Source organism: Accipiter gentilis, chromosome 1 (genome assembly GCF_929443795.1).
Source record: "Accipiter gentilis chromosome 1, bAccGen1.1, whole genome shotgun sequence".
NCBI classification, from domain to species: domain Eukaryota; kingdom Metazoa; phylum Chordata; class Aves; order Accipitriformes; family Accipitridae; genus Astur; species Astur gentilis.
In genome coordinates, this window is record NC_064880.1 from 9,557,403 (window position 1) to 9,582,040 (window position 24,638).

Below are 24,638 nucleotides of genomic sequence, written 5' to 3' on the forward strand. Positions count from 1 at the left end.
CAGCACAGGGAGATGCTTTGCCCTCCAGAAAGGTCTGGGCTGGGGGAGATGCTCTAATGAGCTGGGTGAAAGGTGCTTTTCCCACAAGGACCCTTCCCCATCTGTGCTTACTGCAGAGGAGTGTTGGCTGTTACAGAGTGCAGCTCTGCCCTTGCCTGGTACATCACCTTCCACCCTGAAGTCTCCCCATCCTGCAAAGGATGAAGACAACAGCAAGCACTGAAGGATTTGGGGAAAAAGAGCCTGGGGAAATGGCAGGGAGCTGGACAGGACCAGGCGGTGTCACAGCAGCTCTGAGCTCTGCAGAAACTGCTCCAGAGCTGGCAGAGTCAGCTGTTAGTCGGCTGGGGGGAGCTGGCCTGAGCTTCCCATGGGGAAATATGTCAGCTCCGAGCTGTCTTGCTGAGAAGGATGTTATTGTCGTGCCATAGCTCATAGGACATCCCATAGATCCAGTTTAGGACAGCTGGAGCTGGGACCTGTACAAATCTGCAGGAGGGACTCCAAAGCATGTTGGCCCTTGAAGGGGCAGGGATGAGGGCTACCAGTGGGACCTAGCCCAGCATCTGCCTTTCTGGGTACACAGCGGGGTCAACCAGCCTCCCATAAACCTTCCCTCCTGTCTCTGGGGAGAGGTCACTGGCTACTGGCCCGTTGCGCAGCCAGCCGCCCGAACTGGTGCTCAGGCTGCAGCCGGCGAGGTTTTACGGCCATGTTACATGCTCCTGAGAAAGCGGGTCCTGTCTGCCACGTCTGTAACCGTAGCGGCACCGGTGGGAATACATCTGCTAAAGGCATCGTGTTACTTTGCTGGGAGGCTCTGCTGTATAGTGCAGCCCACGGGCAGGAGCCCCTGCTAAAGACATTACTGCCTGCAGAGGAGGTGCGTGGCCTTACCATGCCCTGCCACCCAGCAGAGATGCTTTACCATAAATCTGGGCATGGAGCACGGTGCTGCTGGCAGCGAGGTGGCCCTGAGCTCTGCTGAGGGCTTGGGCCACCTTCTCCCCAAAGTACAGAGCCTGCCCGGCATGCAGTGTGGGTCAAACCCTGCCAGAGCAGGACAGAGGCGCATAGGTATGGGGTGCTTGCAGGGTGGTGCTGGAGCTGCGCCAGGGCGAGGTGCTTGGCACTGATGGGGCTGCCTGCGTGGTGAGGTGGGCCTGGTGGGGGGCAGCTGGTACTGCCCAAGCTTGCCCGCTTGTCACGCAGCGGGGTTGGGCAGAGGTGAGGTGGTTGGGGAACATCAGTTTGGTGCAGCCTCTTGACTTTCTGTGTTGTGTCCGCAGTGGGAAGAGGTGAGCGGGTATGATGAAAACATGAACACGATTCGCACCTACCAGGTGTGCAACGTCTTTGAATCCAGCCAAAACAACTGGCTCCGGACGAAGTACATCCGGAGGCGAGGAGCACACCGCATCCATGTGGAGATGAAATTTTCCGTCCGGGACTGCAGCAGCATCCCTAATGTCCCAGGCTCCTGTAAGGAGACTTTTAACCTCTACTATTTTGAGTCGGACTTTGACTCAGCCACCAAGACTTTTCCTAACTGGATGGAAAATCCTTGGATGAAGGTGGACACAATTGCTGCTGACGAGAGCTTCTCACAGGTGGACCTAGGTGGACGGGTGATGAAGATTAACACCGAGGTGCGCAGTTTTGGGCCTGTCTCCAAGAATGGTTTCTACCTGGCCTTCCAGGACTATGGAGGCTGCATGTCCTTGATTGCTGTCCGTGTCTTCTACCGCAAATGTCCCCGTGTGATCCAGAATGGGGCTGTCTTCCAAGAAACCCTCTCAGGAGCAGAGAGCACCTCACTAGTGGCAGCCCGGGGGACATGCATCACCAACGCAGAGGAGGTAGACGTGCCGATCAAGCTGTACTGCAACGGGGATGGCGAGTGGCTGGTACCCATCGGCCGCTGCATGTGCCGGGCGGGCTATGAGTCAGTGGAAAACGGGACCATCTGCAGAGGTAACTGCTTGCCTTCGGTCTCGCTCTGTGTGCTCGCTTCGTTGCCGGTGGGCTGTGCTGGCGGTGGCAGTTGGGATTTGCAGCTGGAATCTGCACGAGCCACCTGGGGGTGACCTCCTTGGGCAGGGGTGGGAGAGGAGCATGCGGGGTCATGGAAGAGCAGCATATATGTGGATGCTGACTCCTCCTCCAGCTCCTCAGTTCCTGCCCCGGGCTCGTTCATCCATTGCAGAGGCTCTGCGTTACCTCTGGGTCCTCAGAGCCACTGGGTCCAGGGGTGCTGGCCTATTGCTGGTGCCCTCCATGTTCTCCAGGTCTTGGAGGGATGCACTCATTTGTAGCCATGGGGTGTGCCACCGATCTGCAGTCAGCTCCCAAAATATTGGGGCTGTTTTCACTTCCGTTTGTACCCTGTGCCTTGGTGTGGGCTGAAGTGCTTCTGGGGTGAGGGGAGTGGGAGTGCAGGCACCCAAAGGTGATGTGGTGGGAGGGAGCAAGTTGTCTGCAGCACTTTCCTGGTGAAGTGCAAATGACCCCAGGTGGGACATGGTCATAGGCTGTTCAGGCCCAGGCTCATCTCTCCAGTCTGGGCACCTCCCTCAGCAACCAGAGGTCTTCTGCCCTGTAAATGATGTTCTCCTTCCCCCATAGATGTTCAAAGCAGACTCCGGTAGTGCCTGCTCAGCTCAGCTCAGCTGAGCACCATGGGGACAGCATGATCCTGGGAAAGCGAGAGGCTCTGCACCAGCCTCCCTGAAAGTACTGTGGCCAAATCAATCTCTGTGCTCCTCCCCAGTCACTCATGGGCTTGGGGAGGTTGAGAAAGGAGCTGCTGGGATTATTGGGAGAGAGGTGGCGACCCGAGAGCTGCGTGTTTAATGGGCACCTGTGGCTGTACCATGCACAGATCAAACCGTGGTGTTTGGCAAATGGACTCTTCTCCCCACTATCCTGGCTGAACTTCAAAATCCCGTTACAGTTTTGATAGCATTGGCACACTGCGAGGAGAGCCGGGGTTTCTCTTGAGATCAATTATAGATATGTCGGTGGGCATTGCAGAGTGCAAGGAAGGAGCTGTGTCTCCTCTCTTCTTGCTGTAGGAAGGGGTGGCCAGGTAGCACCAAGCAAGCATGGGGAAGGTGCTCGTAGTGGGGAGATGAACACATTGGAAAGGGGGATGGACAGTCTCTGGCCATGCTTGGGTGGGTCTGCAGGTTGGATGGTCCCCTTGGAGAGGGCGCCACATCTCCTGCTGGTGGCTGGGCTGCTCACACGTCAAGCTACAGGTCCTGATGTGCTGCGGGTGCCATTTAATATCCGTGCTTTGAGCTACTCCCCACTGGGCCACTGAATGTCTCTTTACCACCAAGCCTGGGGTGATCAAGAGTCCTCCAGCTGTAGCAGGGATAGTGCTGGGGATGGGGACAGCAAGAAAATACTGCTGCAACACAGTATGGAAAGGGAGCCTGGCTAATCCCAGCCTCGAAGGGAAGATGGGTGTTTTACGACACCCAAGTGAAGCATTCATAGCAACACCAGAAAGCCAAAATGATTCATGTCAGCTTTTCCATCTCAGCTTTTTTTTTTCCCCTGAGCGGACCCATCCCTGCATAGCGCTTTGCTCTGATGCAGCTATGGTTTCTTGGGGCTCCCCGGTCCCACTGCCAGCCCAGCCAAGGAATGGTCCCTTCACATGCCCCGGGGCTCCCAGGACTCCTTATGCAGAGCCCTGTCCCTGCAACCTGGCCCGGCAGGGCCGGGAGGGGAGGCAGAGCGGGCAGGAGTGGGGGGCCAAGGTGGAGGGAGTGAGCAGGAGGGAGAGGCCGGGTCTTCTCTTTGTCTGTGGAGCATCAGGATTTTGGGAGGTCCGGTACCTCGGCAGCTGTTTCTCCAGTCGGTGCTGGCGTGCGCCCGGCCCCACGCTCCCCACCATCATTAATCATGCGGTGGCCGGCAGCCCGCCGTCTCTATGGGGCAGCTGGCTCCAGGGCTGCCTTCCCCTTCCCCTTTCTCTTCCCCTTCCCCTTCCTCTTCCCCTTTCTTCCTGCATGGGGCTGTGCAGTTGGGGCTGGATGGGACAGCAAGGTTGTGCCAGACTGGGACACAGCCTTTGTTTTACCCCAGCAGCCCCCAGAAGAAGAGTGGGGACTGGGAGGAGAGCCAGCCACAGAGTTGGCAGGACAGCTGTAACATCCCCATCCTCTCCTGGCCCCCCCAGTGAGCCCTACAGAGGACTGGGGAAGGGGCTAGTGGCCCCAGCTCAGCTGGGCAGAGAAAGGGCTCTCCTCTCCAGCTCAACTCGAGGAGGACCTCTGGGATGCATCCCTGCATGCCTGCCCACTTCCCGTCATCTCCTTGTCCCCGGTCCCCGCAGAAGCAGCGTACAGGCCACCTGGTTTGGGGGACTCACTTGTACATGTGGCCGGCAGGTTTTCTCATGTTTCAAGGGGTGGGAGGGAATCTGGGCCCCTTTCCAGAAGCAAAACAAAAGCAAATCCAAGCTGGCTTTCGGGGTGAAGTGCTCTCATGCGCCTCAGTCACCCACACGGGACGAGGCGGGGACTGTGGGGGACATGGCTTACTGGTCCTGCCCCGCAAAGGGGTCCCAGTGGAAAAGGGCATCCTGAGAATAGACAGCCCCTCGGTGCAGCTGCAAGGCGCTGGAACAAGTTGCTCATTTTCTCCGCTGGGCTTTTCATCTGGCTAATACAGTGCAAGCCTGCTCACGGCAGTGTACACAAGGGATATTTATGGAGGAAGTTCATGCATCTAACAGCTTAAGCTCTTCTAAGCTTGCAGCCCCAGCACAAAAGGATTTGGGGGCAGTTAACAATTCTGTGTGGTTAAGAGATTTTCATTTTGCTGGGCCTGGCTTGCCAATCCCGCAGGGCCTTGTGAGGGGCTGGCTGCCCGCTCCTTTTCGCTCCGCTCCTCCGCTTGCTTCCCAGCTCCTTTCCTCTGCGCTGGCAAGGAGCTCCATGCATGCACCTCCCCGCACATGCCTCCCCCCCAGCCCAGTATGCCCAGCCCTGTCCTCCCTTCTTCACCTTCTCCTGCTCCCTGCCTGCGTCTTTTTTCTCCATCTCCCTGTTCTTTGTCTGCCGCCTCCCCCCTTTCCCCCCGCCTGTCCCTCCCATGCAGCATATTAAGCGCATTTCTCTCTCTGCCTCCCTTATTCATTGGCTCCCCTCTGCAACGGCGGAGGCTGAGCTATTGTGCTGCCTGCTCTCTCTGTTTGGTCTGGACGGTAGACGAACACTGCCTGGAAGGGTCTCTGCCTGCTCAGCCATGGCAGCCACTGGCTGCTGATCCTAGTTATCGAACCCTGTGTCCAGCTCCAGCTCCTTTCCATCTTTGGAGGAAGAACATCTGCCCGTGTGTCTTGTATCATTGCATTTGCAGTGGGCAGCCTCTTCTTTGTTGCACTCATACAGCGCCGAGTGCTGGGAGTCCTGGTCTTGCTGTGGTAACAAGAGATGGTTTTGCCCTGCGGAAGCTGGTGGTGACATTCTCTTGCTATCAGAGACATGTGGCGTCACCCCTTGGGGCATTTCTGAGGAGGAGAGGAGCTGGTGACGTGCTGGGAAGAGGAGAAACCTGGTCACCTAGGTGGTCTGTAGAAGATCCAGGCTGCCACCTGTCTTCTCCAGCTCAAGGTGGAGCTGGGCCACCCCTGTGGGGAGCCTAAGGGCTCAACAGCCTGTCCCCTTCGGAGCCGGCACTGCCGTCCTACTCCTTCCCTGGGGGGCATAGCCAGGAGGGAGGATGTGGGGGTCCTGACCCAGCTCCAGCACCCAGGGTGCTGGTCCTGTCCAGCCCCAGCAACACCACAGCCCGGTTCCACCACTGACCCAGCTGGATACTCCCAGGTCAGCTCCAGCACTGAGTCAACCTCAGTCCAGCTCTGAGGGGAGAAGCATGACCTGACCTCCAGGGTTATTGCTGTAGCAGGCTGGTACATGGGGTATTCCGGTCTGGGGCTGGCTGGTAGGTTTTGGTAGGGCTGTGCCCTTGCAGATGCATGTTCTACAGGTGGGCTCCATGCAGGGCTTCCCTGCCTATGCTTGCATGTTATTTTGAGGTCCAGTGCAACAGATCTGCCACCACCCCACCATGTGCTGGGGATGCAGATGCAGTGATATGCACGTACACGTGTGTGTGTGGAGGACCCAGAGCTATTCCTCCATCGCAGAGGTGTGGGAAGCAGTGGGGGTCTGTCCCAGCTGTGCTGTGCTTGGGTTTCGGAGGGGGGCAAGTACATGCTAAGGGCTTGGACGGGCGTGCAGCTTTCTGATGTGCTGGAGAAGAGTATGTCCTAGCTGTCTTACAGTCACATCCCATAAGTACGTAATGTTTTGAAGATAAGAGGCTATTTATGGCTCCCTGCCTGTTTCGGGTCTGGGCCTCCACTGATAATGCTGAACCCAGCCAATAAATTGTAAGGCCCTAGGGGTAATAAGTTCTTACAGGAAGCATTCCTGGTTGAGCTGGAGCAGATACAGCCAATCGTGATGTAAATGTTTCCAGAGATGGAGAATTGTCCATTAAATGCTTCCAGTGGTTGCTCCTGCCTTCTTACCCCCGGCTGAGCCTGGCACTCGGACCTTGGTGAACTTTGTCCACCCCCACACCTCTGCTTTCTGTGCGCCTGTTTAAGAGTAATCCCTGGCCCCCAGTCCTCTGATAAGGTTTTCAGCCAGTTTTTTTGGCTTGTCCTGGCCCTTGGCACTGCTTTAGCCTTTCCATTGGCAGGTCCACCATCCCACGTACAGGATGCTGTACGTGCTCAGCTGAGAGCCGGAGGGGATGCTGAGATTTCTGTCTTCCTGCACCCCCCTTGCTTTAACCATTTTGGCAATGGTGTTTCTCTAGGTGCTTTTGAAGGATCCTTGTCCTTGCTGGTGGGACTGGGAGCAGATAACCGCTGTGGCCCACATCCTTGTCCTTGGAGGTGTGATTTGACATGTGTTTGTACTGAAATGCACATTCCTTGCTTGCGTCCAGCTCACCGAGGCATCCAGATTGCTGTGTATCAGGAACCCATCATCTTCAGTATTTACCACACTACAACTTCCATGTCATCAGTTAACTTTATTGGGAATGCTTTAGGCTTTCTCCTGGGTCATTGATAAAAATGTTAAATAGCCCAGAGGCATGAACCAAATTTGTTGGCTCTAGTAGAAACAGACCTGCTCTCTGCACATTCCCTGCTTAGATCTCAGACCATAGCAGTATCAGCTCCCCAAGTTTTAATGCATTGAATATGTCTCACAGTGTCGGTGGACCCTCTAATTTCTGAATCAAAATATCATGTGTTACCAAGGGAAATGCTCTGCAGAAGTTTGGGTGCGTTGCATTAACGCTGTTACCTCTCCCAGCCAATCTTGTAATTGCATCAAAAAACCATACGAGGCTAATTTGCCTTAATCTGTTTTCCATAAATGTACGTAGTTTGGCACTACTATTACTACCTTCCTTTAATCCTTCGCTGACCAAATCCTGTAGCTGGCACATCCTTATTTGACTGGTACTGATGTTGCAGTGGCAGTCCTAAAATAGCCAAGACTGTCTCATTTAACAAATAGCTTTTTCCTACATCTCTGAAACATCCTACTACTTCATGGTGTGTGGAAAGTGAACATTAACTGTCCACTGGTTCATCAGCCATCTCTTTAAAAACTCTTAGGTAGATGCTATCCTAACATACTGATTTAACAATGTTTAACTTTAGCAGCTGCTATTTAACATCTTGAGTTACTGCTGGAATGGAAAGTATTTCACCATCATCCTATAAGATGATTACATCACCTGGCTTCTTCCCAAGTACAAAAGAGGAATTTGTCTGCCTTTTCTACAGGGTTGTTGACAATTTGAATGCTCCCAGCCGGCCGTGGCTCGATGTCATTGTGAATACTGCTCTTTGGGCTTCTCCCTCTCCTCCCTCTCCGTCTGGGAAGCAGAATACATCGTCTTTCCATTGCTTTGATTCTTCTCCCTCCTGCTTCTTGGTGACCCCTCCATGTTGTGAATCCAATTAGGGCTGTGGTGGGGATTGCAGCTGCTTGCTATTAACCACTCCAAGCCTGCTTGGTGCACCCTGGAGTCGGAGGAGATGCCAGCTTGTCCTCTGCATGTTCCTGGGTTGTGTTTGGGCTTCTGGAGGTTGGAGTAGGACCAGGGGGAGCCTAGCAGAGCACGGTGGTGTCAGATCAGGGGGCTGAGGTGTTTATTTCCTAGTGGTCTGAAGCCCTAAGAGATACTGACCTCGCAAGGAGGGTCACAGGTCATCCAGGAATGGGGCAAGACATCTGCTGCCGAAGGAGGGAGATGGACAACTCACCTCAGAATAGGAAATGCTGCTTCTGAGGGACTAGACCTTCGTGGCCAAAAGCAGGCAAAGGAGATGAGAACTGCTTTCTCATTTTGCTTCCAGGACAAGGGATGGGCTGAGACCTTCCACAAAAGTTTTTTTCTCTAGAGAGAAAGGGAGGAGAAGAGGTTTTCCAGCACAAGAATGTGATTTTTGAACAGCAGGAGCATTGCAGAGCACTCCCAGCCCTGTTGCGAAGGTGTAGGAAAGACCCCAGTGGGATGCAGAAGAACCCAAGAGCAGCCCACTGGAAACTTGGAGGGGAGCAGCATATTCTCATTTATTAGTATGGGTAGGTTATGAGTCGCTTGGGTTGGAGGAAGGAGATCTCAGGTCCAGAAAACCCCCTTGGGAGTTTCCTGATGGACATGATGGGCATCCCCAGGATTTCTTGGAGAGACATGGTGGAGTTTTGCATTCCAGCTATCTGCCATAGCTGGTGCTTCCCAGTCCCTTTGCATGAGCCCTTTCTTCTCTCTACTCAAGGTCTTCCCCAGCAAAGCTGCAGGGAAGTTCTCTGCTCCCCTTCCAACTTTGGGACAGGTTGCTCCCCCATCCTTACTCCCCAAGCATTTCACTGTGCTGGGATCAGTGAGAAGATGGGAAAAGGTGGGTGAGAGCAAAGCTGGAGGGTCTCCACCAGAGAAAGAGTGATGTCCCCTCTGACCCTCCATGTGCACTCACTGTGCCCGGGGTGCAGAGACGGGAGCCCCATTGTAACATGGGTGCTTTCATGGAGCTGGCATCTGTACCAATAAGAAAATCTCCCCTTTACTTATTTTTACAGATGAAACAGCGTTTTGGATCAAATACCACATTCCTGGTCTTGCTACACCCGTGTGAGGGGGAGAATAGCAGCTCTGGCAGCACCCCGTGCCGACGCCAGCGGGAGAGCAGCATTTATTCCTGCTTTTCCTCTCTCTTCTTCACAGGCCTCCTTACCCCCCCCCCCCCCCCCCCTTTTTTTTTTTTTCCTGAGAAAAGTGGTAAACATTAATAGGAACTGGAATGAATAGCTGGGATCCAGGCCCAGGCTTCCAGGATTTTAACTCATTATTGCCATAAAATGTAGGGAACGTGTTTTTTACTGTTAGTTTTTCCTTTGAATCAAAGCGCTCAGGGATCTGGGAGGCAAGGAGGGTTTTTCCCTGAATTCAGTGTAGTGCTGAAACTTTATGGGGCAAGAGGAGAATATTCTTCAACCTATGTAACTTGAGGAAAATTGGAGAAAATGCTGCTTTTGAGGAATTTTTTTTTTTCATTTGAGATTTTTCTGTGAGGCAGGCCAAAACCATGAGATTATTTTGAACATTTAATTTTGGGAAATAACCTCAGACAATCCTCTGCAGAGAGAGACGCCAATTTAAAGTTAGTCTGATGACAGATGATCACTCTGTAAGAGCACAGTTATTTTATTTTAGCGGTACAAGGTAAAAGTCTTCCAGAAAATTTAATCTAGAAGCTATGATTAGCTTAATTAGCTCCAGGGAAACTCTTTATTGTTCCCCATATGCCTTAGAAACATAGTATATCACTGGAAAGCATACATAAAAGTCCCCATAAAGGTTAGGAAATGGAATCAAAGTGTTTCATAGCTCACACAATGGCTATGTTTACATAGACCAAACTTCAAACAATGTTAAATTAGGTTTGGCCAAGGAAAATACACAACATTTTCATATTTTGAAGGAGACCTTAAGTTCGGTGACACCAATCCGCGATACCCGGTCCTTGCACAGGCGGGTGTGATAACTTAAACACAGTAAGGAAGGAGTTGCATGAAGGTTGCAGAGCAAAACCAGGCAGAAGTGCGGTGAGTGCTGTTTTGGTGTGTCTGAAGCATCCCCTTGTTGCTTTTATTTCTTGGCATTTGGGGAACTGGTGTCTAAAAAAAAAGAGAAAATACTCCCCCCTCCCCCAAATCTTGCTAGGTATTAAAAACAGAAGAGACAGGAAAGAAAGGGCAGAGCCCAGCAGACTGCGGGACGTGGCCAGCAGCTGCTTTAAGGCAGGGCTGCAGAGTGCTGCCGTGCTTTGGGTGGGCTGTGGCTGCACTGGAACACGTGTACATTTACAGAGAAGATGCTCTGAACAAGCATCCTTGACATCCTCCCTACCAGTGAGCTTCAGCAGGAGTCTTCCTCCAAGTGAGTGGCAGCCATGGGGCCCACCTAGCTCGGATGCCTTTGCTGGAGTCCAGCATCTGCCCAAGAAGTGGGGAAACTGGTTGTAGTACATGAGAAACTAGTAATTTGCAGAATGGCAGGTCTTACAGGCTGGAAAATGGGGAACAAAGTATAGGGTGTGCAGGAAACTGTGAGTCACTTGGAAAGCACCCTGTTAAGGAGAGACAGAAAAAAGTCCTACTGAGACCCAGAGCTACCACCTCAGTGCATTGCTCCTCCCGCATCCTTTTCTTTGAAAGGCATCCAAAAGGGGGGGACCTGTGTGAACACAGTGTGTTCTGCAGGTAGGTGACTCCTGTGAAGCCTTTCCAGGTCTCTGAAGCAAGGTCTTCAAAGACAGAGAGCTCTTCTTCACTTCAGCGGGTTGAAATGACACCTGCCAATGTGTTAGCATCTTCCTGGAGTCCTTGGAGGTAAACCGAGGATATTGGCCTTGCTCCTTGTGTCGGAAACTAGAGAGACCTTTGCAAAAACCCATCTCCTGGTTTCAGTTGGCCGATGGGTGTACGGTTCTGCAGTCAAGCACATCCCAAGCACCTTGGCTGGCTCACTCCTCTGCGGTGGGCTGTGGGTACTGCAGGGATGCTGCAGCGGCAGCTGGGGAGGTGATGGGCATGCCTGGACCACAAGGTGAGGGTTCCATTGGAGGTCCACAGGTTTGGTGGGCGATGGCTAGAAATAGCTCATGTGACTAATGGGGCAAAATCAAAACGTATTTTGAGGGAATATCTGGTTCTTCAGTATTTGGGCACTGATAATTTTTGAGGATGACAAGCTCCTACTTGCAAAGTCTTTTTGCACTTTCAGACTATTGTCACATTCAGAGCTCACGGAGACCCTGTGTTCAAGAAGACAATTTTTAAGTCTGAAACCAAAGCTAGCAATTTACTTTCAAAACATTATGATCCCAAGAGTACCACGGTTGTTACACCTGCAGCTGTGACAGGAGGCAGGAGCAGAGTGAACAATAAACGGACACGTGATGAAGGCTTTATTCATTTCAAACTATCAAAATGCCCAAACCCTCAAGATTAGTAAGAATTAAAGTGCAGCCCGAAGTGGAGCCCATAAAGTAGAGTAACGTGGATGCTTTGCTCCAAATGGCATTTCTCCCAGCCTGGATGGCTTTTGAAAAGATCGTAGTGACTTCTGAAGCGGCTGTAGTAACAGATAATATTTGTCAAACAGCAAATGGCACACTCCATTAAATGCATGATATCTGCCTTTTTACAGCATCAGCTCTCCAGGAGGCTTTCTGTGGAGACATGGGAAGGGCCTATGCAGCATCAGGGGCATGTTTGCTCTCAGACATTAGTGGGTGGTTTCCATCACGCCATTCCACCTTTCTCCCTGCCCTTCAGGAGAGCCGTTCCTGAGCACGGCGTCTGCATCCTCCCGGGGCGTGCAGAGCAAACGGGTGCGGGCTGGTGCCCTGTGCAGTGGATCGAAGCACCCACGTCCATGGAGCATCAAGGGAGAGTGGGATGTGGGACACTGCTGGGCATCAGACCCTTAACCAGGATTTTCTAAGGTGCTGATCTCTCTCTTGAGGCATTTTGGTGGAAACTGATAATTTTTCATGAGTCTTCCTCTGTCCCTTTCCCTCCGCTCCCTTTTTCCTTATCCCTCCAGTCTTGTGTGACAGTGACAATTCTCCAGACATCCGTATTGCTGTAACCACGATCAAGAGCATTATTTTGGCAGATAACCTCCCTGTTCAACCCCACCTGGATGGCTCAGGATCCTACAGCACTCTTTTTGGCTTGCAGGGAGCTGTGATGAGGGAGGAAGAGAAGGTGATGCCTCGGGCTGCCCAGGCAGTGGATGCTGGAGCTGCTCTCTCATGCCAGCCATCACCCAGAGGATTCCTGTAGCTGAAGGCATGAAGCTTAAGAGTGTTTACCGCAGTGGAAGTGCTACTGCTGCAGGCCTTTCCTTGCAATACGGCGAGCAAAATTAATTCTGAGCCTTTTGGTGTATAGGCACAGCCCTTGTTAATAAAACAAAGAGTAAAAGCGGGGAAAACAGGATTAGGAGAAACATTCGGGGAATGACTCATGCCCAGAGAAGCTTCTTGTTCACCTTTCCCTGCTGTGCACCCCAATGATGGATTTAAAATTGCCTGCATTTGCCATTGCATTGCTACTAGCAGTCCACAGCACGCTTCCCGGTGTGTAGTGCCTCACCAGCCTTCCTCTTGTTTGGAGGAGGCAAGCGATGCTGTAATTTTAAGTCACCTTCACAAGTACAGTGGTTATGCTGTTACCATCACCTACGTCAGCTCGGCCATTGATCCAAGCAATAATGTTGGTGTTTTACTCTCAGTTTACACCCTAGGAGTGAACCTGTGGCACCGACTGAAGAATAAGAGATGGGGTAGCTGTTGTAGGAAAAATAATCTCCAGGCTTTCTCAAGCTTGGTCTTCCAGCTGCAGCCATGCAAATCCTAGCATTAGGACCTGCAAAAGGTCTGCAGCACTGGAAATGGCAAGGTGCACCGGTTTACCCTCAGTTACTGCTTGCACTGGCTGTTCTGCTTTCTAAAGAGGATTAGGAAGCCAGAAGAAGAACTTTATCATGCCCACTGCTTACTCTTGTTGCCACCATGAGTATGGTTAATTTGCAAATAGAGTGACAAATCTAAGTGTGTGTATCTTTAGGATACCCTATAATTAGAACTGGTCTTTTTTTTTGCTTCTGGAAAGGTTTTTGCTGTCTGGCTCAGATGGAAGCGATCCCAGTTTGTTTTTGTTTCTCTTGAATTAGAGTGCGGCTGCTCTTTCCAGGATTTCCCAGGCAAAAATATGCACATGGAGACCTGCCCAACATGCACAATGGTTCCTCTAGGACATGTCGAGCCCAATGCATGTGCACTTCACACGCAGCCTGTGCGTCCTCAACAGCTTCAATGATTTTGGGTGCATTTGGCTCTCTGCACCTTTGCAGGAGCCACGGTGGGGATTTGCCTAGGTGCAAGGGCTGGTTTTCTAGTGCTTCCAGCTGCAAGGCAGTTATCGAGCGGCTGGGGGTGTGGGAAGAGGGGGTACACGTGGGAAACTGGTCAGATCGTAATGTGCAAAGCTGAGCAGAGGGTTCAGACTGGACGCAAGTGCAGTTTTGCTGCTCGGTCCTGCCTAAAGAAGAGAGGGTAGCATGACACACTTCTCTGGCAGCAGAAGTCCTCCCTCCAGACTGGGTTGCCTGGCACCAGGGCTGCCTTGGCCACTGCCACGAGTAGGGGTGAGGAAGGCTTTGGTGGAAAACAGGAGGTTGCCCAGCTGGGGATGGGGTAGCAGGACATGCGGGACCACCACTGCCACACCAGCCCGACTACGTTGCATACGTTGCAGGGGGGGCTGCGATGGAGTTTCCATGGAAACCAGAGCCATGATTTCCTGCACACTGATGTGCTGGAAGGCCAAAAGCAAACGCAGGTGGGAGGGAGGGAGCCGTGTATGGTGGGCAATACGCCCTCCCTGGGGAGCTTCATCCCTGAAGTACAGAGGAGAGGAGGGGAGGAGGATATTTCGGTACCCTGAGCTCACTTGCTGTCTCCCTGAAGCTCAGAGCGTGGCTGGGAGCAAGGGCCAGCCCTGGCAGAGGGCTTGGGGCAGGGACAGCATCCATACGTATGGATGTCTGGTGCGGCGTGTGTTCCTGTTGTGGCGAGGGCTGCTTAGCTCAGCGTGAGCTTGTAAGGATGCAGCATCATGATAGAGCTCCTTGCCAGCCTAGGTAGCTCACTAACTAGCAGGATTAATTAATTAGCACAGGAGGAACCACAGCAATAACACTCTTGGTGTTTGGTCTGTAGCCTCTGCGTGTGGGCATCACCTCCGTGTGCACCACGGCTTCCCCAGTGAGGCACGGCGGGGTGTGGGTACCACTGCGGGAGGGTGACCAGGGCAGATCAGGACAGGGGTGAGACACCAGCCAGGGTGGAGGTGACACCCCTAGACAAAGACACATGCAGCCAGGTCAGGCAGGAGGTTGGGATGCCTTCAGACAGCTGCTGGGTCCCGACACAGACACATCTGGCTCAGATCTGGTGCAAAGTGCGAGGTTTGCAGGGGTCCCGGGTATTTTGCCCTGCTGTGTGCTGACTTGCTGGATCCTCCTTGGACTGCAGGTGTGCATGTCTCTCGTGCCCTGCGAGTGTGTGGCATCGCCCTGGCACCACTGCATCTGCACCCTTGGGCTGGCGTGCCCGCGTCCCCGCTGTCACGCGCTGCCTTCGAACCTACGGGCCGGGTTGCGACTGCAGCAGCGATGAGTGCTGGAGCTGTTAGCAGACTGGAAATGTCTTTTGTCAAAGCTTGAGATGCCTCCAACCTCCTTTAATTAAAGACAATTACTGCTTTCAGCCCCTCTTCACAGCTCAGCTGGGTTGTTTGCAAACACACAGCTGCGGGAGTCTTTGTGCCCCTCTCTGAGTCCCGCTTCCCTGGAGACACACAGAGGTTTCTTTATTATCAGCATTACGGCTAGCGAGCAGCTGAGGAGGAGGAGGGGGTGTCCCGGGCTCCCAGGCTGTTTTGAGGTGCAGCACTGACTCTGCAGGGCAGCCTGGAGCAGCCCTGCCCGCCTGTGTCCAGTCTTTCCTGCAAAACCTTCTGCACGGTAAAGCAGCACATGGTTCTGTGCTGCACGGGGAGAGTGGCTTTTGCTGGGGGCGTGAAGAGAAACGAAGGGGGATGAATGGTAATGGAGGCATTTGGGCTGCAGAGAAGGTGGCTCTTGCCCCCGGCTGGAGAGACGGGACGGAGCAGACCCAGGCTGCAAGCTCTGAATACGTCCTTTTAAATAACGCTCTGCTGAGTTAGCTGTGACTTTGCATGCGTAAAGCTTGCTGCTTCGCCTCACTGCAGGAGCTGCACCAGGCAGGCCAAATCTATGCTTTCCCGACCGAACTGTGCTCAGAAAAAAATAATCTGAAACCTCCTGTAACCAATAACCCCCCTTTCTGTGCTTGAATAACTCAGAGGCAGCCAAATGGAGCTTAACCAAACTTTCCAAAACAGTCAGGGCTGGCGCGAGAACAAGCAGCATCCACTGCAGCCCTCTGGGATGCTGTTTCCAAAAATATGAGCCCCGGCACAGCGGCGGCACATGAAGCTGTCTCATAACCCTGGCTTTCCTATGGATCCAGCCTCGTTCTGCAGTGCCGTTTCCAAGCCCAGATGCTGCGGCCAAGGCCATGGCTTCTCCGTTTTCAGGTGCTAATGGTCTCCTCTGGGAGGAGTCGGGGCGGGAGAGCCTAGCAGGCAGGCCACCGCCTGCCTTGGAAGCGTTTGGTTGTTAAATCTATCACGGGGGCCTGAATGGTAAGTGCTCAGGCTTCAGGCTCAGGGGAGCCAAGATCCTTTTTGAGCTACTAACAGCCTGACACTGCTCTGTCTTCTCAAATTCATTTTGCAGCTCCGATTCCCTGGCGAGCACTAATCACTGGGCTGAGCATGAAGGGAAACATACCCTTCAAATGGGAAGCCCAGAAGCTCTTTCCCCTTAAACAGCCTCTCTGTGGACATCTTTGATCTGTTTTGGGGTGGTTTCTTATTCCACAGAAGGCTCTTGAAGGCCAGCAGAGGAGTTGGAGCAGCCTCCTAGAAGAGGTTTAAATGCACGCGCAGGCACTGTGCTGTGGATTTAGCAAGGGTGGCAGATGGGCAGGGTCAGATACCCATTGCAAGGGCAAAGACCAGGGCTTCAGAGGCCCTGTTGCTGCAGTGTTCACATCTGTGGGATGCTGGGGCTGCAGGGACACAGTCCACGGTCCTTAGTGTGACGTCGTGGGATGCTGGGGCTCCTGGGAAACAGTCCACGGTCCTTAGTGCGACATCATGTGGGTGCTGCTGTTCTCATGGGAGATGGAGATTGTCCTTAGCCAGCTCAGTGGAGCAAGGTACCTTCATTTGGCAACCCCTCCAGTTTCTGTTCCAGGTGTCGGTGGTGTTGACTTGGCTCACCAGAAGGTACATATTTGGAGCTGGAGCATGCTTTAGAAATGGACATTGTCCAGGTTATGTCCCCTGGGAAACTGTTGACTGCAGTTCTTGGTAGCTGCAGGTCCTGTGGGTGCTGACCAGTTGGTCCAGACAGACCCAGAAACACATCCAGTAGGTGCCCAAGAGAGTTTCCCACGTGTTGAGCACAACTGCGTGTGTGATGGAAAAGAAATGACCTTTCCAGAAACACCCTGGTGTTTATTGGTTTGCAAAGGTCTGAACTGGCCAGACAGTAGGATAAATAAGGGACAGATAGAGTGATGATTCCTCCTGTCTTCTGGCGCGCTGTTCATATTTTCAGTGTCCACGGTGTCTTGTGGCAGTAAGTTATGCAATTTAATTATGCACCACGTTAAAAAATATGTCCTTGCTTACTGTAAGAAATAGCAAGCAATCTATTCCCATTCATGTCTTCTATATTCCTGATGGCTTTATATACCTCCCTGAGTAGTCTCTTTTCAAATGGAAGGTCCTGAGTTGATTGACTCTCCATATGGAAGCTGCTCTGTATCCCTAATCATTCCTATCATCTACCTCCTGACCTTGTCTAAGGGTGACCACCACTGCAAGCATTGTTCAAAATGTGGCTCCATGCAATGGCTTAATAACATTCCTGTTTTGCACTGGGTTCCTTTCTTAATAATTCCTTACATTTTCTCATTTTTTTTGATGATGGATGAGCGTTGAACTGACGTTTTCAGAGAATTATCTCTAGTGCTGCCGAGATCTCCTCCCCGCATGTTAATAGCTAATTTAATGCCCATCGTTGTGTTTGTATAATTAGGGCTCTTTTCCCCCAAGTGCATTAGTTTCCTTTTGTCACCACTGAATTTCATTTGCCTTGTTATTGCCCAGTCACTCGGCACCCTGAGATCTTGCTGTTGCTCTTTGCGAGTGGCTTTAGCTCTGGTAAACCCAGCTAATTTGGGAACGTCAGGAGGCTACGCCGTGTCACTCATCACCCCTTGCTCCAGCCTGCAGGTGGGTGCTCAGGTTGGCTCCTTGTTCTGGCACCATGATGATCAACACCCTCAGCATCTGCATGAATATGTGCACTCGTGGGGATGTTATTCATTCTTTATGCAGTGGCTGGTCACCCTTGGTGGGCCTGAACTTTGGATGCCACTAGGGAATGCGTCATGTTGCTGGGATTTTCTGGCTGGCTGGTGTTTTTTTTGACATGTTGAGCTCTGTTCCTGATCTCAGTGCGGTTTCTTTAACCACTGTTAGGCTAGCAGAGCCACTTTATCTCTTGTCTCAGGAGGCCCTTTGCCAACATCTGAGCAGCCAGCAGAAGAGGATTGCATCGCATGCCGTGCAGAACAGCGGAGGGATGCGGCTTTGACTAGCTGGGTTGCTCAGCCCTTGGCTAGAGCTTGGCACAAGGAGAGGGGACCCCGTGAAGAAGAACCCGAGAAGGGATCTAAGCACAGCTACAGCTCCATGTGGGGCAATTAAAAGAGGATGGAGCCAAGCCCCCATCAGTGGTGCCAGATCATAGAGGAAGGGACAGCAGCCACAAGCTGCAGCTTGAGAGGCTCAGGATGGACTTTGGCAAAGCTGAGACAATTGCCTAGAGAGGTTGAGCATCACCATCCTCAGGGATTTCCAAGTCTTGGCTGCATGCAGCCGCAGCTGCCCTGATTTAGGGCTGGGCATAGCCCTTCTATGAGCTGGAGACTGGCCTGGAGACCCCAGAAGTCTCTTCCCACCTGCCCTGCTGGGATGCCAGGAAAAATCATGTGCCAGGACCATGGAAAAAGTTCGACCCGAGCACCACCTCTGCACTGGAGATGGATAGAAAAACCTCAGTACGGTGCTGACGCCAGCTTGGGTTCTACGTTCCTCAGGTGTTAGCGTGGCATGCAGGGACAGGAGACCCCACTACAGGTCAGCAGTGCCCAGAGGCAGACCTGCTGTAACTGCATCTAGCAGGGAGTTGAAAATCTCTGCTGATAAAACCTGTGAAACCATGAGCAGTAAGTGAGGAGGTCTGGAAAGTCATGCTAAGCCACATCTCATATAAAGAAGGTAAATGCAAAATTTGACTGTCCTGTAGACTGAGGCCAGAAAAATGCCTCCATGTGAGCAAACTGCCCTGCTCTCCATGGTTCAAGAGCGATATGAAAGATAAACCTGGAGGGTGCTGCAGAGAAACACAAACATGGTCCCCAAGAGCCATGGAAGATGCACTTCCATGAAGGACTGAAAGAATTCAATAGAAAGAATTCATGAAGAAGATTAAGAGGTGAGATGATTACTAAGAGGAAACATGAGCCTCTAAAAGGCTTTTTAATCTGGCAAAGAAAGGGATAACAAGAACCGGTAGGGTTAAACTGAAGCTAGACAAATTAAAAAAATTAGGCGTGTGTTTCTAAGTGATTAACCACTAGAGCAAGCTAATGAGATGAGAGACTTCTCCACCTTTTGGAGGATGTAAAACAAGATGGCTCATTGCTGGGCATTGGGCTTTAGCCAAGGACCAACCATCAGGTTCATCAAAGGCCACCTGGATGAAGTGCGGCACCCTGGGGTCCAGAGCCTCCAAATCTGTGCAAAGCTGTGGAGGGACCAGCCAGCCCAGGGGGGCTAGGAAGACCCAGCAGTGCCTGTGAGACCGATGGACAGTGTCAGCTTGGCAGTAGGACCCTGGTCCCTGCAGGCAGCACCCACCGAGGGGACCGTCATACAGGTGTTGCCAACAGCCCTCCCTGTGCCTCCCATCCCTTGCTGGCATTGCGGGCATTGGACGCCAGAGCTGTGGCCACTGGGCTGCAGCTGGAAATACTGGTAGAGAAGGAGGGAGGTGTTCAAAGGGATGTGAAACCTGGGCAAGAGCTCAGTACAGCAGCTTGGCAGGCAGCAGTTCCTCCCTCTGGTGTCAGCAGCGGAGAGACTCCTCTCCCACTCCCTTCTGGGTTGCAGAAGGGCCCGAAGGGTAGCAAGTCTCCAGCGTGGCATCTTTGGATATGCTGTCTGTAATGTGTTGCCCCAAGACAAGCCCACAGCATCCACCGGAGTGCCCCAAGACACCCCTTGCTGCCCCCACTGAGCCCCGGCCGCTGCATCCCTCTCCCTCCCAGGGAGCTTTGCACCCACTGACCTTGCCACCCCCAGACCAACGTTCCGTGTCTGGCAGGCTCAGCCTTCTGCACCTGGGGCCAGCGTGATGAACCTGGCTGGTTGTGTCCCAGACGAGGTGGGGGCAGAGGCCGAAGGTTCCTGCCGAGTCCCAGGTGCATCCTTGCACACCTGCTCGTCTTGCACGCCTGCCGGGGAGGCAAAAGGCCCAGCCTTGCGAGTCTGGTCACTGCAGGAACAGCGGCTCAACATCCTCGCCAGGAGCTCCAGGCACCGGGCAGGGGCAGAGAGCTTCACTCCTGGTGACCCACTGCCCTGATGCAGGGGAGAGTGGCTCATTTGGGCTGATTTGCTTTCGTTAACTAGATTAGTTGCTTTAATCTGCTGAAAGTGAGAGGCGGTTGGTCCCGCTTGGGAATGCCGCAGAGGGGGCTGTTACTGGGGAGGGCAAGCTGCAGGGGGAAGGTGGAGGCAGCAGGGAGCCTGCTGCCTGCTGGTCTTTGCTGCATCCCCTTTGCATGGACAGATTTACCCCCTCTCCTCTCACCCCTTCTCCACCCGTTTACTTTGTACGGGTGGAAGAGCATGCAAGGGATTATGCTGTTCCCATGCTGTCCCCTTGATGATCACCCCTATGCAGGTGCACGTGACCATGCATATACCCTTAGCCTAAACATGTGTGGCCACCCTCAGATTTTTTGCATCGGACAAAGAAACATGGCGGCAAATTGATAGAATACCTCCATTGCTAGTTCAATTATTTCAATCTCCTTGCTGAAAAATGCACTTTCTTGTCCAGCTGTGTCTGTCTGTCTAGCTCCAGCAAATGGGTCTGTGGTCACCGGGGGATGCCCTCAAGGTGGCATGTCTTGCAGGGCATCGTCTCTGCCTGAACACACAGCTTATGTCCACCAGCCATGTAGGATGCCATGCCAGGACCAGTGGTTTCTGTGCTGTAACTCTGTCCTCAACTGGAGACAGATGCAGTCTTTACCATGATACAAAACACTGATAGACCAATCATGCTCCGTCTTGAAGTATGAAGGCTCCTTCCTACATCTGACTCCAACTGCAAATAAAAATCATCTTTCCTTTATGTTTCTTTGCTCTTTGTGTTCTGCTGCTACCCCCACGCAGAGCAGGGAGCAGGCTTGCCAAGGGACTCAAGGAGTCAGGGACAAAGTTGGGATGCAAAAGCTAAAATCTCAGCCCTGAGCTCTAACCGCTCCGCCTGCTGCCTCCGCTCTGCATCAGTGCTTTTTATTTCTTGGTGCACTCCAGCTTTTTTTGCCCAAGGAGAAAAGGATCATGCAAATGATTTGCCCCAAGGGATTTCTGGAAGCTGTTTAAGCCAGCAAATGCTGCCTTCTCCCCAGCTGTGCCATGCAACTCAGTATGCTCATGAATTTTCCCTCCCCTAAGTGTAGGAAGGGGCTGACAGATGTTAACACGCGATCAGTGTCTCAGGAGAGAGGAATTAAAGCCACACTGGACCCTTCGAAGACACACATTAGTGTCAGAAATTTCTAATCAATCAGCTCAGAGCCTCCTGGGGTCAGAAGCCTCTTTGAAATTCAAATGGGGAATGGCTCCTAATGGGTTTTATTTTGATTGCTATAAATTGATTAGCGTTAAGATAAACAAGTTTTGTTTCTTTCTGAAAGCTCTAAATATGCTCTGGGGGAGGAGAAGCAGTGGAGTCTGATTGCTTCCCATTAGGACGTCCTCACTCAGCTCCCACCCGAACACCAGTTTGCACCAGACACAAGACACTTTTTTTCTCCAGAGCTGGTTAAAGGTGATGGATGCATCATACGAAGAGGCTTTTGCAGTGCTGGAACAGGATACAGGTTAGAAGAGGTGTGAGCATCCTTGCTGGTTTTCCAGGGCACACCCCTGTGTGCGCTCTCTACAACCGGCGTTTACTCCCTATAGCTTGTATTTACTCTATACTGTCTGTGTGGACTTCCTACAGCCGAATGTGTGCTCCCTATGCCTGTGTGTGCTCCCTACAGCCCCATGTGCACTGCTACAGCCTGGTGTGTATGCGCCTTATAGCCTGCACGTGGTCCCAGTGATGTGTGATGTGTACAGCCCCATGTGTGGTCTGTACAGCTGGTATGAAGAGCCCTACAACCCACGTGTGCTCCTGACAGCCCCCTGTGTGCTCCTTATAGCCGGTGTATGCTCCCTACAATCTAAGTTTACTCCCTACAGTCCACGTGTGCTCCCTACACCCTTCTCCCTGTAGCCCCTGAGCGTGCTCTCTACAGCCTGTGTGTAGTCCTTACAGCCTATATGTACACCCTACACCTCGTTTGTTTACCCCGTACGCTTGTGTGTGCTTCATTTACCCCATGTGTGCTCCCCACCACCCTGTGGGTGCTCCCTACAGCTTTCTGTGTGGATCATGCAGCCTGTGTGTGCTTCGTACAGCCCCCTGCATGCTCTATACAACCTGTGTGTCCTCCCTACAGCTGGTGGTTGTCCCTATAGCCTGTGTGTGCTCCCTGCAACCCCCTCTGTGCTCCCTACAGCCACACAGGCACTTCCTACAGCCCATGTGTGCTCATACAGCCCTGTGTGTGGTTTGCACAGCTGGTGTGTGCTACCTACAGACCTGTGTGTGCTCCCTACAGCCCCCATGTGTGTCTTCTGCGCAGCCTGTGTCTGTTCTCTGTGCAGCCACACATATGCTCCCTACAGCCTGGCTATGTGCTCCCTGCAACACCACGTGTGCTGCCTACAACCCGTGTGTGGTCCATATAGCTGGTGTGTGCTCCCTACAGCCGGTGTGCGCTCCTTACCGACTGTGCTCCCTACAGCCCCCATGTACTCCTAGAGCACCATGTGTGATGCCTACAGCCCCATGCGTGGTCCGTACAGCTGGTGTGTGCTCCCTGCAGCCAGTGTGTGCTGCCTACAGCCCTCTGTGTTCGTACACCAGCCCTGTGTGTAGTTCCTACAGCCCGTGCGTGCTCCATACAACCCGTATGTGCTCTGCACAGCCCATGTGTGCTCCCTACGGTCTGTGTGTGCACCCTACAGCCTGTTTGTCTCAGTACAGTTCATTTGTGCTCCCTACAGCCCCTGTGTGCTCTCTACAGCCCCATCTGTGCACCCTAATGTCTCTGCCTGTTCTCCCTATAGGCTGTGTGTGCTTGCTACAGGCTGTGTGAAATCCCTACAGCCTGTGTGTGCTCTCTATGGTCTGTGTGTGCTTGCTGCAGCCCCTGTGTGTGCTCCCTACAACGTGTGTGTTCTCCCTACAGTCCACGTGTGCTCCCTGCAACCTGCATGTATGCTGTATAACCTTGTGTGTGCTCCATACAGTTGCTGTTTGGGCTCCCTACAACTATGTGTGGGCTTCCTAAAGACAGTGTGTGCTCTCTACAGCGCCTGTGTCCTCCCTGCAACCCTTGTGTGTGCTCCCTACAACCTTTATTCATGCTCCATGTGTGCTCCATATAACCCCGTGTCTGCTTGCGCCACCCATGTGTTTCTCCCTCCAGCCCTTGTGTGCTCCATCCAGCATCTGTGCTCTCCCAACAGCCGCTGTGCATGTTCCCTATAGCCTGTCTGTGCTCCGTAGAGCACCATGAGTGATGCCTACAGCCCACTGTGTGCTCCCTACAGCCGGTGTATCCTCCCTACAGCCCTGTGTGCTCCCTACAATCACTGTGTGCTCCCTACACCTGTGTGTGCTCTTGGCCTCCTGAGGTACAGCTGTTTGTTTTTTCTTTGCCTTTCCCAGACTGGGCAGGACAGAGGTTCTTGTGATGATGGAAAGTGACACCAAGGAGCTTGGTGGATTTTCTTTCTTTTGCCTTTGTCTCTCCAGAGTCCTCTAGCCTTCTTTTTTGTGTCCCAACTATGGCCATGAGGGTGGGATGGGAGCGTGTCCAAAGAAGAGCAATGAAGCTGGTGAAGGGTCCAGAGAACAGGTCTTATGAGCAGCGGCTGAAGGATCTGGGGTTGTTTAGCCTGGAGAAAAGGATGCTGAGGGAAGACCTTATCGCTCTCTACAACTACCTGAAAGGAGGTTGTAGCAAGGTGGGGGTCAGTCTCTTTTCCCAAGTAGCAAGTGACAGGACAAGAGGAAATGGCCTCAAGTTGCGCCAGGGGAGGTTTAGATTGGATATTAGGAAAAAATTGTTTACTGAAAGGGTTGTCAGGTATTGGAACAGGCTGCCCAGGGAAGTGGTTTAGTCACCAACCCTGGAGGTATTTAAAAGAGGTGTAGATGTGGCACTTAGGGACATGGTTTAGTGGTGGACTTAGCATTGAATCGGTGACCTTAAGGGTCTTCTCTAACCAAAATGATTCTATGATTCTATGTCCTAGTACCTTTTCAAGGCCAAGAATGAGGGGAAACGGGGAAGGTCCATCTTGTGGAAGTAGTGGGTGCCAGTTTTAGGGAGTGGTACGGGTGGGTGCTGGGCATCACTTGGCTCCCTGATGGTGGCACAGGGGATGGTGTCCAGTAATGAGGAACATGGCAGATGCTCACAGGAGGTGCTGGGGTGTCATGCAGTTCATGATGGCATGGTCTTGCTGCTCCGTGCGGCTGGGGACCTCCTGGCTGTCGGGGGCTGTAGTGGTTCAGGATGGTGACAACATATTGCTGTCAGTGGTGGCCATGTCTCTGTGCTCCGTGGTGGTGAAGATCTCACTGTTGATGGTGGTGAGGGTCTCGCTGTTGGTGGTGACGGTGTCTGCTGGGAGGTGATGGGAGGCTGGGTGTGCCCTTGGAGGAGGCAACCGAGTGGTGCTGTGTGCTCTGCTGTGCATGAAGCCCAGGAGATAGGCAGTTCATATTTCTGTACTGAACAGGGAGCTGACATTAATGAACAGCTAATTAACATCACAGGGCTTGATGGTTGCAGTGTCAGTGTCCCTAATTAGTCTCGCACTAATCTGCTTTAATTAACTGTCCCTGTCGCGGTTTTAATTTAATTTTCAGCTCTAGATCAGAGAAAGCAGTCCTGTGAGCATCTGGGTTCCAGTACCATGGCACTGCCT

At 52.6% G+C, this 24,638-nt stretch overlaps 1 protein-coding gene across 4 annotated transcripts in view; it reads left to right on the top strand.

The window, feature by feature from the left end:
* Positions 1 to 24,638, top strand: part of EPHB2 (EPH receptor B2) — a 129,648-nt gene that overhangs the window by 40,526 nt on the left and 64,484 nt on the right. For all 4 annotated transcript variants that reach the window (XM_049807649.1, XM_049807657.1, XM_049807659.1 and 1 more), the window contains exon 3: positions 1,290 to 1,974. In XM_049807649.1, the coding sequence (XP_049663606.1) occupies positions 1,290 to 1,974 (685 nt within the window). The remainder of the gene's footprint in view (positions 1 to 1,289; positions 1,975 to 24,638) is intronic.